Source organism: Lolium perenne, chromosome 5 (assembly GCF_019359855.2).
Source record: "Lolium perenne isolate Kyuss_39 chromosome 5, Kyuss_2.0, whole genome shotgun sequence".
NCBI classification, from domain to species: Eukaryota; Viridiplantae; Streptophyta; class Magnoliopsida; order Poales; family Poaceae; genus Lolium; species Lolium perenne.
In genome coordinates this window covers 53,893,244-53,907,455 of record NC_067248.2, presented here as the reverse complement: position 1 = coordinate 53,907,455, position 14,212 = coordinate 53,893,244, and the positions used below count along the sequence as shown (strand labels likewise).

Sequence of the window (14,212 nt, the reverse complement as noted above, 5' to 3'; positions counted from 1 at the left end):
AAAAGTTTGCAGCCTGGTGGTGTGACAGCGTTTTGGGACTTGGGAGTATGAGGTCTTCTGTAGAAATTGAAGAAAAGCATTGTTCCAAAATGGGACCTGATGAGAGGGAATTTGTTGGCAAGAAGGATCGATCGGTCGTACGTACGTGTGGCGGTGCTGGAGTGGAAGCTGGCGGTACTATCACAGGCTCGGAGCAGTCCACATTGATGGCGCCATTAATTCACTCACATGTCCACACCTAACCCACTCGCCACACCTGGCCATGGCAGCTCGCTCGATCGGCCAAAGCTTTACACACACCGCCGGCTCACCTGAGGCTGCCGTGCAGGCCCCACGTGCCGCCACGTCGGCACCGAAAGCCTCTCGCCTCTCCCGTGATCCCAGGCCATCTATATAGCCGGAGGTTGGCTACGTGCCCGGCTCAGGACAGCACTCACCCAGTCGCCGCCGGATGAGCTGAGCGCCGGGGTCGAGGTGCCATGTCGTCGCCGCTGCGCAACGGAGAGCAGGCGGCGGCGGGGCGGAGGAAGGCGGCGGGACGGATGGGGACGCTCCTGCTGCTGCTCCGGGTGTTTGCGCTGTGCTTCAGCCTGGCGGCGGCGGTGTTCGCGGCGATGGACGGCGCCGTGCTGCGGCTGGCGCCGTTCCGGTTCCTGCTCGCGGCGAACGCGATCGTGGCCGTGTACTCGGCGTTCGAGGTCGCCGCGGCGGCGTGGGAGGTGTGCAAGGGCGCCACGCTGCTCCCGGAGGCCATGCAGCTCTGGTTCGACTTCGGCCACGACCAGGTGATTGATTAACTTCCCAGCAAAATCGCATGGAAGTTTTGGAGCCAATTCATCTTGGAGGTGTTAACTGATCGTGCGTGCGCTGCAGGGTTTCGGCTACATGGCGCTGGCGGCGGCGGCGACGGCGGCGCGGGAAGCGGCGGTGTGCGGCGGAGGGAACATCAGCAGCGCGGCGTGCCTGCAGGCCGACGTCGCCGTGGGGCTCGGGTTCGCGGCGTTCGTGTTCCTGGCGCTGGCCGCGCTCGCAACGGGGTTCCGGCTCGTCCGCTTCATGGCCACCGGATCCCGGCTCCCGGGCTCCTCCTCCGCGCCGTCGTCCACCTCCCCGTACTGACCGGCGCGCGTGGCCATGGAACATGAGAGTACCGAGTACGTATACGTAGCAGCTAGTTATTATTGCTTGTACCGATGAATTGATCGAGCATCTAGCGTGGCAGCAGAGCGGCACTGGCACTTTGATTTCTTGGTGGTTTTGATCTGTGGGGGTGATTATTAGAGTTTGGGCTGCTACGCCGGCTTAATTAGCGAGTTAATTGATCCTGCGTACCTGTTGTAATTGAGACAGTCAGATACTCAGATAGTCAGATGGATGTATGCCTCCGTTTCATTATTCTTGTCATGGTTTTAGTTTTAAATTTAAACTAAACCATGACAAGAATTGTGGAACGGAGGTAGTATGTGGCTATGTGATGTGCTCGTGATAATTCTTTTTCTACGAGCAGTTTATGTGTGCTACTACACCATTATAAAGTTTTGAAAATTTCTGCCAAAAAATAATTGTGTTGATGATATATATGTTCACGATCTTCCAAAAATTTAAATCTAAATTTGATCTACACATAGAATGATAAAAGACAATGGTGCCCTCAATTTATCTTCTGTGTTTGACACTATCGGTATGTACATATGTGGATTTGTCTTTTCGCCTTTGTTATTTTGCATTTCATGAAATTTGGTGAGATTACAAACACATATCCGTGGCACCCATACTGCTAGTGCTTGTAGCACTGGAACTTCTCTTGCGCGTCGTAGGCGATCCATGGCATGATTGGTTGCCGTCGTCGTACGAGTTTTGTTCCTAAAAAGTACAATATCCATTTTTGTTGTCAATTTTGTTGGTTTTTTAAGTTTGCTCCTTAATCTAAAGATTAGGTTTGGGTTGAAATTTTGTGATATAACAGATCTATGCAAAATAAGTACCATGATTTTTTTATAATAGTTATAAATAAACTCATATATAGACCAATTAGCATAGGAGTACCGAGAGTAACCCCCGTCTTGGAACACTTGATATGTTCTCTCGTATCTTATTCCTCCTATGCTACAATTCCCTGCTACTCCAAATCTCACATTCACCGTCCTTGCACCCTCTAATCACGTTTACCCGCTAATTGTCAACCTGACTAAGATTTCCTCGAACATGAGTGGAAGTAGAGCGGTGTTAAACTATAAAAGTGGATTACCTAGCTCTTTCCATCAGATCGGTCTTTTGAAATAATTGGTTAGTGCATGAAGCTTAACATGGCATCGAAACCAGGATCTCGAGTTCGAGTCCTGGTTTTCACAATTTATCTTATAAATTGTTGTTGTCCCCCTCTTGTCTACTTCCCGTCACACGTGATGGTGGATGTTAAACTGTACAAGTGGATTGCCTAACTCTTTCCATTAGATAGTGCATGAAGCTTAACAAGCGGAAACAGGCAAAAGTAGGTCTTGTTGTATTTTGGTTACATGTTTTTAATGGAAGCAAAAATATTTACGCAACAATACGGTACTAGAAACAACTACATAAACGAAAACGGAAGCAAACGTTTACCGGAACACAAAAGACCCATGAACTATGTAAAAAAGCAAAAAGACCAACAAATTAGATTAATTATGAAGATGACGGAGAATATTAGTAGTGATGGAGCTACAACTAGAAAATGTCTTGATGAAAAAAAGCCTCACTGCGCAACTAAGGGAGCTAGGTTTCTACTATAAGCGCAACATCCATCAATGAATCAATCACATTCAGTTGATTATTTCACATTGAGTTATGCAAGCCAGCATGTTTCCTGGTTTGTATTCGTGTGGATCCTAATAATAACTTTCTACTAGAAAAATGGTATTTGGGAAAATGTAGGAGAAAAAAGGTTTTAGTTGAAGTGTCAACATTCAATCTTTGAGATCAATATAACGTTGGGCCAATCCCATACGATTATGTGGTAGAGCACCCAGTAATATCCCCCGCTGGCACAACCTATATAATGGGATGGGTATTCCTTTTTCGTTTCTTGCTTTATTTCCTTTATTTTCACGTTTTTGTGTCTCTTGTGTACTTTTGTGTATTTCACTAATACATAGTTTTATTTTTGGTGCAGTTCAAGAAGAATTCAACTAAAAAAGTGTGTTCACATGTACTTATAATTTGTTGCAAAAATTAATAAACTTATTTTTTATAGAGAAAGAAGATTGCAACACAATTAATATTATGCTCTCCTAAGTAGAAGTATTTTAGTAAGTTATGTGGTATTATTACTTGAAGTACATGAACATTTTTGGTGGACGAAATAACATATTTGAAATAACTAAAATCATTTGATACATGTTTAATAACTTACACAATATTTTCCAAGTTGCGTGAACATTTGACTTGATATATAGACGAACATTTTTCATAGGTAGTAGAACATTAAATTAGTATATAATCAGAATTAAACCTATGGGTATTACAAATTATTTATGTAATATGTTAACATTTTCTTAACTAATAGATCTTATAAAGATAGGGAATATAACATGTTCGGAGTAGGCATGCTCATTTAGATGCCTTAGAAGCCATAGACTCATTCTCTCTTAAGGCATGAGCTAGGATTAAAATTATGCATATTCGAATCTGTAGTAAAGTGTATGTGTGTTGCAACCGTAATAATAGAAAATATAGACATATGACGTGAAAATGTGCTTAGAACGACTACACACTAGTACAAAGCGACTCAAATGACACCCCTCGAACCAGTAGCGACACAACCCACAGTTAAACAAAATAAATTGTGCGTTGCCAATGAGGCATGCCAAAAACGGACCGCCCCCTCAAAGACAACATGAGCCAGATGATATTTATTTGTCCGACATCGAAATATTGCAAACGGGCCTAAGCCATTCTCCGTTTGCAACTTAGGGTTCTATAGAGACAGAGCTTCATGGCTGTCCGTTTTTGACAAGTCTATGACTTTTATATAAGACACTTAACCCTTACAGAAACTCTACTCCTTACTCTCTCCCCCACTATCTTCGTGCATATGAAGGAGGCACGACGGAGGGGTTTGATGTGATCTAGTAGTCTCTCGCAGGGACGGAGACAAGGGGGGCGAGGGGGGCTGCGCCCCCCCTATGCTCATGATTTTCCTTTCAACACAAGCCATGGCAGCTCATTATTTCTATGATTTTAGCTAGTTCTGCCCCCCTCATACTAAGATTCCTTATACTTCATTCCTGGCTCCGTCCCTGGTCTCTCGTGTCTTGTCCCGACATAGGAGAGCACATCCGACGTGTCTAGGCACAACTACTCCTCCTTCTCATCTCCTCCAAGTCCTGATCTGGTCGCACCGTGTGAGAGGTGGCCCAGCTATAGAGATCGAAGAGGAAGGCCAACCAGATATGGTTGGATCTGGCCGACGTCGGGTGCACCCAAAATCCTCTTCGTCCTACTTGTCCAATGAACGATGGACATCACTTAGGCGGTGGTACCCTGCATCCCATGGCGCGTAAATCTGTGGTGGCGCAACCAATGGTGAACCGACCGAACCTGAGGGAGAGGGTGATGACATAAATATTTGTTTATGCAGACATTTGTGTTACATTATTCTGCTTTAGGCTAATGTGGTTCTACAAGGTTGTTCTTTATGCTATTATTAAGGTGTTATTTATGCCATGTTGAATGTGTTGTTTATAAAGAGATACATGTTACATTAGACTGCTTTAGCTTAATATGAAGGTGTTGTTTATTATGTTCTGGATATGAATGTGCTGTTAATGCTAATGTTAAGGTGTGTTAACACTATTGTTAAGGTGTTGTGTATACTATGTTTTAGGCTATAATTGTGCAATTATGTGATTCCCTAGTTGCTTTTATAGTGGTTTTTATACAAAGATTCATGTTAGATTATTCTATTTTAGGCTACTTCAATTCGGTAAAGTTATTATTATGCTATCCTTAAGGTGTTGTTGATGTCATGTTGAATGTTGTTTTTATACACATATTTGTGTGTTACTGAGTCGGTTTTAGATTATTGTGGAGATATTGTTTATGCTATTGGTCATGTTTCGTTTACAAAATTTTGGTATAGTTACACATCTTATTAAGCATGCCATGTGTTTTTGAAAGATCGAGATGTCGCCTAGAGGGGGGTGGGGTGAATAGGCAATTACAAACTCTTGTGGATTTGTCTTGTAAGAATGCGGGATTAAACTATCATTTAGTTTACAAGCACAAACCCTAAATATGCTAAGTTCAACTAAGTGTAACAATAGCAACTAGAGCTAAGCAAGATAGGCACAAGATATATGTAGCACAAGTGATAGCAAGATATATGTACCTGAAGCACGATGGCTATCACAAGGAAAGAGAGCTCGGGTATAGAAATAACCGAGGCACGCGGAGACGAGGATGTATTCCCGTGTTCCCTTCCTTTGCAAGAAGGTACGCCACGTTTGGAGGAGTGGAGGTCCCACGAAGGATTCCCCGCGCCACGAAGGCTCACCCTATTCTCCGAACCACACCCACGAAGGATAATGGCCCTTTCCTTATGGTTAGCTTTTCCTCCGCTCCGGAGATGGCAAGCTCCACAACCACTTCACAAGCTCCACGAAGGAGAAGCTCGGGCCTCTTCACAATCTTCTTGAAGAGATCACCGGAGCACCAACCGCCAAGCCAACTAGGAGGTATCCCTACAAGAGTAACAAGCTCACGGTCTCTCACTCGAACTAATCGTGGTGGAGAGCTCAACACTATGCAATGATGCAAAGCAAGAACACTAGAGGTGTTCAAATCCTTCACACTCAAATCCCACCCAAGCAACAAATGCTAAGATGAGATTGGAGAGGAAGAACAATGGGGAAAGTCAACAAAAGACTCCAAGATCTAGATCCCAAGAGTTCCCCTCACTTAGAGAAGAAATGGATTGGTGGAAGTGTAGATCTAGATCTCCTCTCTTAGATCCCTCAAGAATTAGCAAGAATTATGGGAGGAATCAAAGGGGAGAGCAAGTTCTTCCAAGAGCAACAATGGAGGTGAAGAAAGGGGAAGAACTACTCAAGCTCAAGGTGGGAGAAAGCTATTTATAGTTAGGAGGAAGAAATAACCGTTGGGGAGAAAAAGACAAAGAAAACGCAAGAAAAATGGGCTGAAAATCGCCCCAGCCGGCCTGGCGACCGGCTGACCGGATTATGGGCTGGGGAGGCCGGCCAGGCGTCCGGTCGGGCCGGCCCACCGACCGGGCGGGGCAACAAGCACGCAGAGCGGCGGGCAGCGCAAGGCCGCGCGGGGGAGCTGGGTTGGCGCGGGCGAGTGAGGCCCGGCCCGGCCAGAGGCCGGTCGGCCGGCGGAGCCGAGCAGGCCGGTCGGTGGCCGGCCACTGGGCCGGACCAGGCCGCAAAGGCCACGGGGCACCGCACCGGATGGCGACCGGGTGGGCCGGCGCTTGGCCCGGCCGGCCGGCAGCTTCCCCCCTTTTTTTCTTTTTCTTTTCTTTTTCTTCTTTTACTCTTTTCCCTTTTTCTTTAATAACTAATGCTCCCGAACTCCGATTCGAATGAAACCAATTTTGTTTGGAAGATAACAACAAATGCTATCTAATAGAAAGTGAAAAGTCAAGAAACTGTAGGAGGGGATTTTATCATGAATATAAAAGGTAGAACCTTATATCATGAATAACCGGTAAAATCACCCAACCTCGAAAACGCGATAGAAGATGCATGCGAACTCCGATTTCGATGAACTTGGGCTTGTTGTAAAGCTAGCAACAAACTCAAGAACCTTTCACATAGAAACACCAAGAAGAAATAAGGATATGCAAAGTATGCACAGGGTTGAGCTCCCTAAGACGATGTGATCAAGTTACCCAACCGAAAGCCCCTCTTGATAGTGCGGCTATCTATCCTATAATCCGGTCTCCCAACAACCACCTTGAGACCGGTAAAAGGAAAACCTAGCAAGGCCATACCTTTGCCTTGCGCATACCGCTTGATCTTGATGATAACACTTCAAGCTCTACTCAAACCGGAATGCCTCACTTGATCAATGTTGCTTAGTGAAGACTCACAAATGCTCCCCCATACACTATGATGAGAAAGCTCCATTGATGCACATCTTCACATGTCCATTATCACCAAATGGACGGCAAGCTTCAAGCATGTGATCCACTCAAGATGCTCATCTTGAACTTGCCAAACTCAACCTTGTATCTTCTCATACTCACTTAAGATAGAGCATGGCTAATATTGAGTTCCACATAAGAAATCCATCTTCATTTATTCTTCTTGATCATATCACATATATATCTTCATACCGATGATCTTGATGCCAATACACAAGGTATACCTTTATCTTCATGGCATCCATACTTGAATCCAACACATGGAGTACAAGTAGTACCTATGGAGTATTCCTTCATATAAACTCAATGAAAACATTAGTCCATAGGGGTTGTCATTAATTACCAAAACCACACATAGGGGCAATATACCCTTACAGTTTTATTATGGAACAGCACTTCTCCAACATTATAAAATCAATGAGGCAATATGTTAGTCCTACCTATTTTTTATTTTGACTTCTTGAGCTAACATAGTTGTTTGGCTAACTTGCAACTCGTTTGAAAATATGTATTATATTTCGGTCACACTGCACAAAAAAAAGAGCCTTGCCACACATTCCATCCATCCAGAAGTAATATCTAGAGGAGCTCAAGGTAATGGTTTTCATTTTCACCCATAGCAGCTCTAGAGGATCTCTAGACGGCCCCATAGCTCTCTTGGATCTCGAAGATTTTTGAAAATGAGCTTTCAGAAAAGAAGTTGCAACTTTGTTGGTATGAGTATCCTATCAATCCTATTGAGCCCTGGCTAGGATGTCACACTCATCCCCCTTAGAAGATTGATATCCTCGTCGATCAACCCCAAGCCAGGAACTTCCCCTCTTGGAACACGTCTGTGCGCCTAGTGCTGGCACATGTGTCATGTCGTGTGCCGTGATGGGCCACAACAGACATGAGCCACTGATATGTTGCAAACGTATCTACAATTTTTGATGTTCCATGCTTGTTTTACACCAATTTCTATATGTTTTGTCTACACTTCGTGGCACTTTTATGCATTTTTCGGAACTAACCTATTGACAAGATGTCACCATGCCAGTTTATGCTTTTTGCTGTTTTTGTATTTCAGAAAAGTTGTACAAGAAATATTCTCGGAATTGGACGAAACAAAAGCCGAAGATCTTATTTTTTCGTAACAAAGACGAAGTCCAGAGGAGAGACGGAGGGGCGCCACAGGGCAGCCACACCACCCCATGGTGCGGCCAAGGGTGGGCCCGCGCCATGGCATGGTGTGGGCCACCCAGGCGGCCACCGACCTCGCCCTTCCGCCTATAACTTCCCTTCGGCACAAAAACCCTGAAACAACCAGCCTCCGTCCACGAAAAGTTTCGTCGCCGCCGCCATCGTCCAGACAAGTTTCTGGCGTCAGAAGTTCCTGTTCCGGCACCCTGCCGGAACGGGGATTGACCCCCGGAGCCATCTCCATCGACTCCACCGCCTCCACTTCGACTCCATGATGGTTCGTGAGTAGTTCCCCCTGGACTACGGGTTCTCGGCTGTAGCTAGTTGGTACTCTCTCTCTCCCATGTACTTCAATACAATGATCTCATGAGCCGCCTTACATGATTGAGATCCATATGATGTAATTGGTGTTGTGTTTGTTGGGATCCGATAAATTATGGAATTGCGATCAGATTGTTCATCATATTATCATACTACTGTTATTTAAGATCTTGCATGCTCTCCGGTACTTGTAGTTATCCGGATTAAGTAGTTGCATGTATCTCCAAAGAGGGAATATTTATGCTTGATAGTGGGTCTATGCCTCTAGTTTTCTGGAAGAGTGACAACAACTTCTAAGATTGTAGATGTGTTGTTGCTACTAGGGAGAAAACAACAATGTTTTGTCTAAGGATAATTCTATTATTTGCTTTAGACACATTGCTTAATGTGACAATTTGTTGCTTGCAACTTAATACTGGAAAGGGTTCGGATGATAACCTAAAGGTGGATTATTAGTCATAGACGCACTTGGATTACGGTCTGTGTATTATATTGTAATGCCCAATTAAATACTACATTAAACTTTATCTTATCATAGCATGCATTGTCATGCCCTCACAATTATCAATTGCCCAACTGTAATTTGTTCATCCAACACATGTTATTTGGAGAGATATGATGACGCGTGAAGCACACGTCCGTTGGGAACCCCAAGAGGAAGGTGTGATGTGTACAGCAGCAAGTTTTTCCTCAGTAAGCAACCAAGGTTATCGAACCAGTAGGAGATGAAGGCCACGTGAAGGTTGTTGGTGAAGGAGTGTAGTGCGGCGCAACACCAGGGATTCCGACGCCAACGTGAAACCTGCACAACACAATCAAAATACTTTGCCCCAACTTAACAGTGAGGTTGTCAATCTCACCGGCTTGTTGTAAACAAAGGATTAAACGTATGGTGTGGAGAATGATGTTTGCTTGCAAAGAACAACAGAGAACAATGATTGCAGTAGGTTGTATTTCAGATGTAAAAGAATGGACCGGGGTCCACAGTTCACTAGTGGTGTCTCTCCAATAAGATAAATAACATGTTGGGTGAACAAATTACAGTTGGGCAATTGACAAATAGAGAGGGCATAACAATGCACATACATATCATGATGACTACTATGAGATTTACTTAGGGCATTACGACAAAGAACATAGACCGCTATCCAGCATGCATCTATGCCTAAAAAGTCCACCTTCGGGTTAGCATCCGCACCCCTTCCAGTATTAAGTTGCAAACAACAGACAATTGCATTAAGTACTGTGCGTAATGTAAACAATACAAATATCCTTAGACAAAGCATTGATGTTTTATCCCTAGTGGCAACAACACATCCACAACCTTAGAACTTTCTCACTTGTCCTGCATTCAATGGAGGCATGAACCCACTATCGAGCATAAATACTCCCTCTTGGAGTTACAAGTATCAACTTGGCCAGAGCCTCTACTAGCAACGGAGAGCATGCAAGATCATAAACAACACATATATGATAGATCGATAATCAACTTGACATAGTATTCCATATTCATCGGATCCCAACAAACACAACATGTAGCATTACAAATAGATGATCTTGATCATGATAGGCAGCTCACAAGATCTAAACATGATGGCACAAGAGGAGAAGAAAACCATCTAGCTACTGCTATGGACCCATAGTCCAAGGATGAACTACTCACGCATCAGTCCGGAGGCGGGCATGGTGATGTAGAGCCCTCCGGTGATGATTCCCCTCTCCGGCAGGGTGCCGGAGGTGATCTTCAGAACCCCCCGAGATGGGGTTGACGGCGGTGGCGTCTCAGTAACTTTTCTCGTATCGTGGCTCTCGGTACTAGGGTTTTCCGATACGAAGGATTATATAGGCGAAGAGGCAGCGTCGGGGGAGCCAGGGGCTCCCTCCCCACACCTGGGCGCGCCAGGGGGGTGGGCCGCGCCGCCCTATGGGGTGGCCCCCCTGCTGGCCGCCTCCAACTCTCCTTCGGTGTTCTGGAATCCTCCGTGGAAAATAGGGCCGTGGGCTTTTGTTTCGTCCAATTCCGAGAATATTTCCTGTGTAGGATTTCTGAAACCAAAAACAGCAGAAAACAGGAACTGGCGCTTCGGCATCTTATTAATAGGTTAGTACCGGAAAATGCATAAAAATGATATAAAGTGTATATAAAACATGTGAGTATTGTCATAAAACTAGCATGGAACATAAGAAATTACAGATACGTTTGAGACGCATCAAGCATCCCCAAGCTTAGTTCCTACTCGCCCTCGAGTAGGTAAACGATAAAAAGGATAATTTCTGAAGTGACATGCTACTATCATAATCTTGATCAATACTATTGTAAAGCATATGAGATGAATGAAGTGATTCAAAGCAATGGTCTATAGTTTGTTAACAAATAGATAATGACTAAACAACTGAATCATATAGCAAAGACTTTTCATGAATAGTACTTTCAAGACAAACATCAAAAAGTCTTGCATAAGAGTTAACTCATAAAGCAATAGATTCTTAATAGAAGGTTTTAAAGCAACGCAAAGGAAGATTTAAGTTTCAGTAGTTGCTTTCAACTTTCAACATGTATATCTCTTGGATAATTGTCAACACAAAGTAATATGATGAGTGCAAATAAGCAAGTATGTAAGAATAAATGCACACAGTTGACACAAGTGTTTGCTTCTAAGATGGAAAGAAGTAGGTAAACTGACTCAACATAAAGTAAAAGAAAGGCCCTTCGCAGAGGGAAGCAGGGATTACTCATATGCTAGAGATTTTTTATTTTGAAAACATAGAAACAATTTTGTCAACGGTAGTAATAATTCATATGTGTTATGCATAAAACCTCCTATAAGTTGCAAGCCTCATGCATCGAATACTAATAGTGCCCGCACCTTGTCCTAATTAGCTCGGATTTCCATGGATTATCATTGCATTACATATGTTTGAACCAAGTGTCACAAAGGGGTACCTCTATGCCACCTGTACAAAGGTCCAAGGAGATAAATCGCATTTGATTTCTCGATTTTTATAGATCTCAACTTGAGGACATCCATACCGGGACAACATAGAAAACAGATAATGGACTCCTCTTTAATGCTTTAAGCATTCAACAACAGATAATTCTCTCATAAGAGATTTGAGGATTAATGTCCAAGCTGAAACTTCCACCATGATACATGGCTTTGGTTGGCGGCCCAATGTTCTTCTCTAACAATATGCATACTCAAACCATTTAACTCATGGCAAATCTCCCTTACTTCAGACAAGACGAACATGCATAGTGATGGCGTGTAATGCACACGTCCGTTGGGAACCCCAAGAGGAAGGTGTGATGCGCACAGCAGCAAGTTTTCCCTCAGTAAGAAACCAAGGTTATCGAACCAGTAGGAGTCAAGAAGCACGTTGAAGGTTGATGGTGGCGGAGTGTAGTGCGGCGCAACACCAGGGATTCTGGCGCCAACGTGGAAGCTGCACAACACAATCACAGTACTTTGCCCCAACGTAACAGTGAGGTTGTCAATCTCACCGGCTTGCTGAAAACAAAGGATTAGATGTATAGTGTGGATGATGATGATTGTTTGCGAAGAATAGTAAAGAACAGTTGCAGTAGATTGTATTTCAGATGTAAAGAACAGGACCGGGGTCCACAGTTCACTAGTGGTGTCTCTCCCATAAGATAAACAGATGTTGGGTGAACAAATTACAGTTGAGCAATTGACAAATAAAGAAGGCATAACAATGCACATACATATATCATGATGAGTACTATGAGATTTAATCAGGGCATTACGACAAAGTACATAGACCGCTATCCAGCATGCATCTATGCCTAAAAAGTCCACCTTCAGGTTATCATCCGAACCCCTTCCAGTATTAAGTTGCAAACAACAGACAATTGCATTAAGTATGGTGCGTAATGTAATCAACACAAATATCCTTAGACAAAGCATCGATGTTTTATCCCTAGTGGCAACAGCACATCCACAACCTTAGAACTTTCACATCCTTGTCGATTTAATGGAGGCATGAACCCACTATCGAGCATAAATACTCCCTCTTGGACTCACAAGTATCAACTTGGCCAGAGCCTCTACTAGCAACGGAGAGCATGCAAGAACATAAATAACATATATGATAGATTGATAATCAACTTGACATAGTATTCAATATTCATCGGATCCCAACAAACACAACATGTAGTATTACAAATAGATGATCTTGATCATGATAGGCAGCTCACAAGATCTAACATGATAGCACAATGAGGAGAAGACAACCATCTAGCTACTGCTATGGACCCATAGTCCAGGGGTGGACTACTCACACATCGATCCAGAGGCGATCATGGCGATGAAGAGACCTCCGGGAGATGATTCCCCTCTCCGGCAGGGTGCCGGAGGCGATCTCCTGAATCCCCCGAGATGGGATTGGCGGCGGCGGCGTCTCTGGAAGGTTTTCCGTATCGTGGCTCTCGGTACTGGGGTTTTGGCGACGAAGACTTTAAGTAGGCGGAAGGGCAGGTCAAGGGGCGTCACGAGGGGACCACATAGTAGGCCGGCGCGGCCAGGGCTTGGGCCGCGCCGCCCTGTTGTGTGGCCAACTCGTGGCCGCACTTCGTAACTCCTCCGGTCTTCTGGAAGCTTCGTGGAAAAATAGGCCCCTGGGCGTTGATTTCGTCCAATTCCGAGAATATTTCCTTACTAGGATTTCTGAAACCAAAAACAGCAGAAAACAACAACTGGCTCTTCGGCATCTCGTCAATAGGTTAGTGCCGGAAAATGCATAATAATGACATATAATGTGTATAAAACATGTGAGTATCATCAATAAAGTAGCATGGAACATAAGAAATTATAGATACGTTTGGGACGTATCAAGCATCCCCAAGCTTAGTTCCTACTCGCCCTCGAGTAGGTAAACGATAACAAGGATAATTTCTGAAGTGACATGCTATCATAATCTTGATCAATACTATTGTAAAGCATATGAGATGAATGCAGCGATTCGAAGCAATGATGAAGATAATGAGTAAACAAATGAATCATATAGCAAAGACTTTTCATTAATAATACTTTCAAGACAAGCATCAATAAGACTTGCATAAGAGTTACTCATAAAGCAATAAATTCTTAGTAAAGGTATTGAAGCAACACAAAGGAAGATATAAGCTTCAGCGGTTGCTTTCAACTTCAACATATTTATCTCATGGATAATTGTCAACACAAAGCAATATAACAAGTGTCACAAAGGGGTACCTCTATGCCTCCTGTACAAAGGTCTAAGGAGAAAGCTCGCATTGGATTTCTCGCTTTTGATTATTCTCAACTTAGACATCCATACCGGGACAACATAGACAACAGATAATGGACTCCTCTTTAATGCATAAGCATTCAACAACAGTTAATTTTCTCATAAGAGATTGAGGATTAATTGTCCAAACTGAAACTTCCACCATGAATCATGGCTTTAGTTAGCGGCCCAATGTTCTTCTCTAACATTATGCATACTCAAACCATTTGATCATGAAAATCGCCCTTACTTCAGACAAGACGAACATGCATAGCAACTCACATGATATTCAACAAAGGT

General features: G+C 43.8%; 1 protein-coding gene across 1 annotated transcript; it reads left to right on the top strand.

Annotated features, from left to right (window-relative positions):
- The first annotated feature begins 309 nt into the window (after positions 1 to 309).
- Positions 310 to 1,260, top strand: LOC127299207 (CASP-like protein 4C1). The gene is made up of 2 exons (XM_051329135.2): positions 310 to 785; positions 874 to 1,260. Exons 1-2 carry the CDS (start codon positions 480 to 482, stop codon positions 1,117 to 1,119), a joined length of 552 nt encoding a protein of 183 aa, XP_051185095.1. The 5' UTR covers positions 310 to 479; the 3' UTR covers positions 1,120 to 1,260.
- The last annotated feature ends 12,952 nt before the right edge of the window (positions 1,261 to 14,212 follow it).

Excerpts from the sequence above, each read along its gene's own strand:
- LOC127299207 (XM_051329135.2), top strand. The coding sequence starts at position 480 with ATGTCGTCGCCGCTGCGCAACGGAGAGCAGGCGGCGGCGGGGCGGAGG. Across the intron at positions 786-873 it reads TCGACTTCGGCCACGACCAG|GGTTTCGGCTACATGGCGCT; the intron begins GTGATTGATTAA and ends CGTGCGCTGCAG.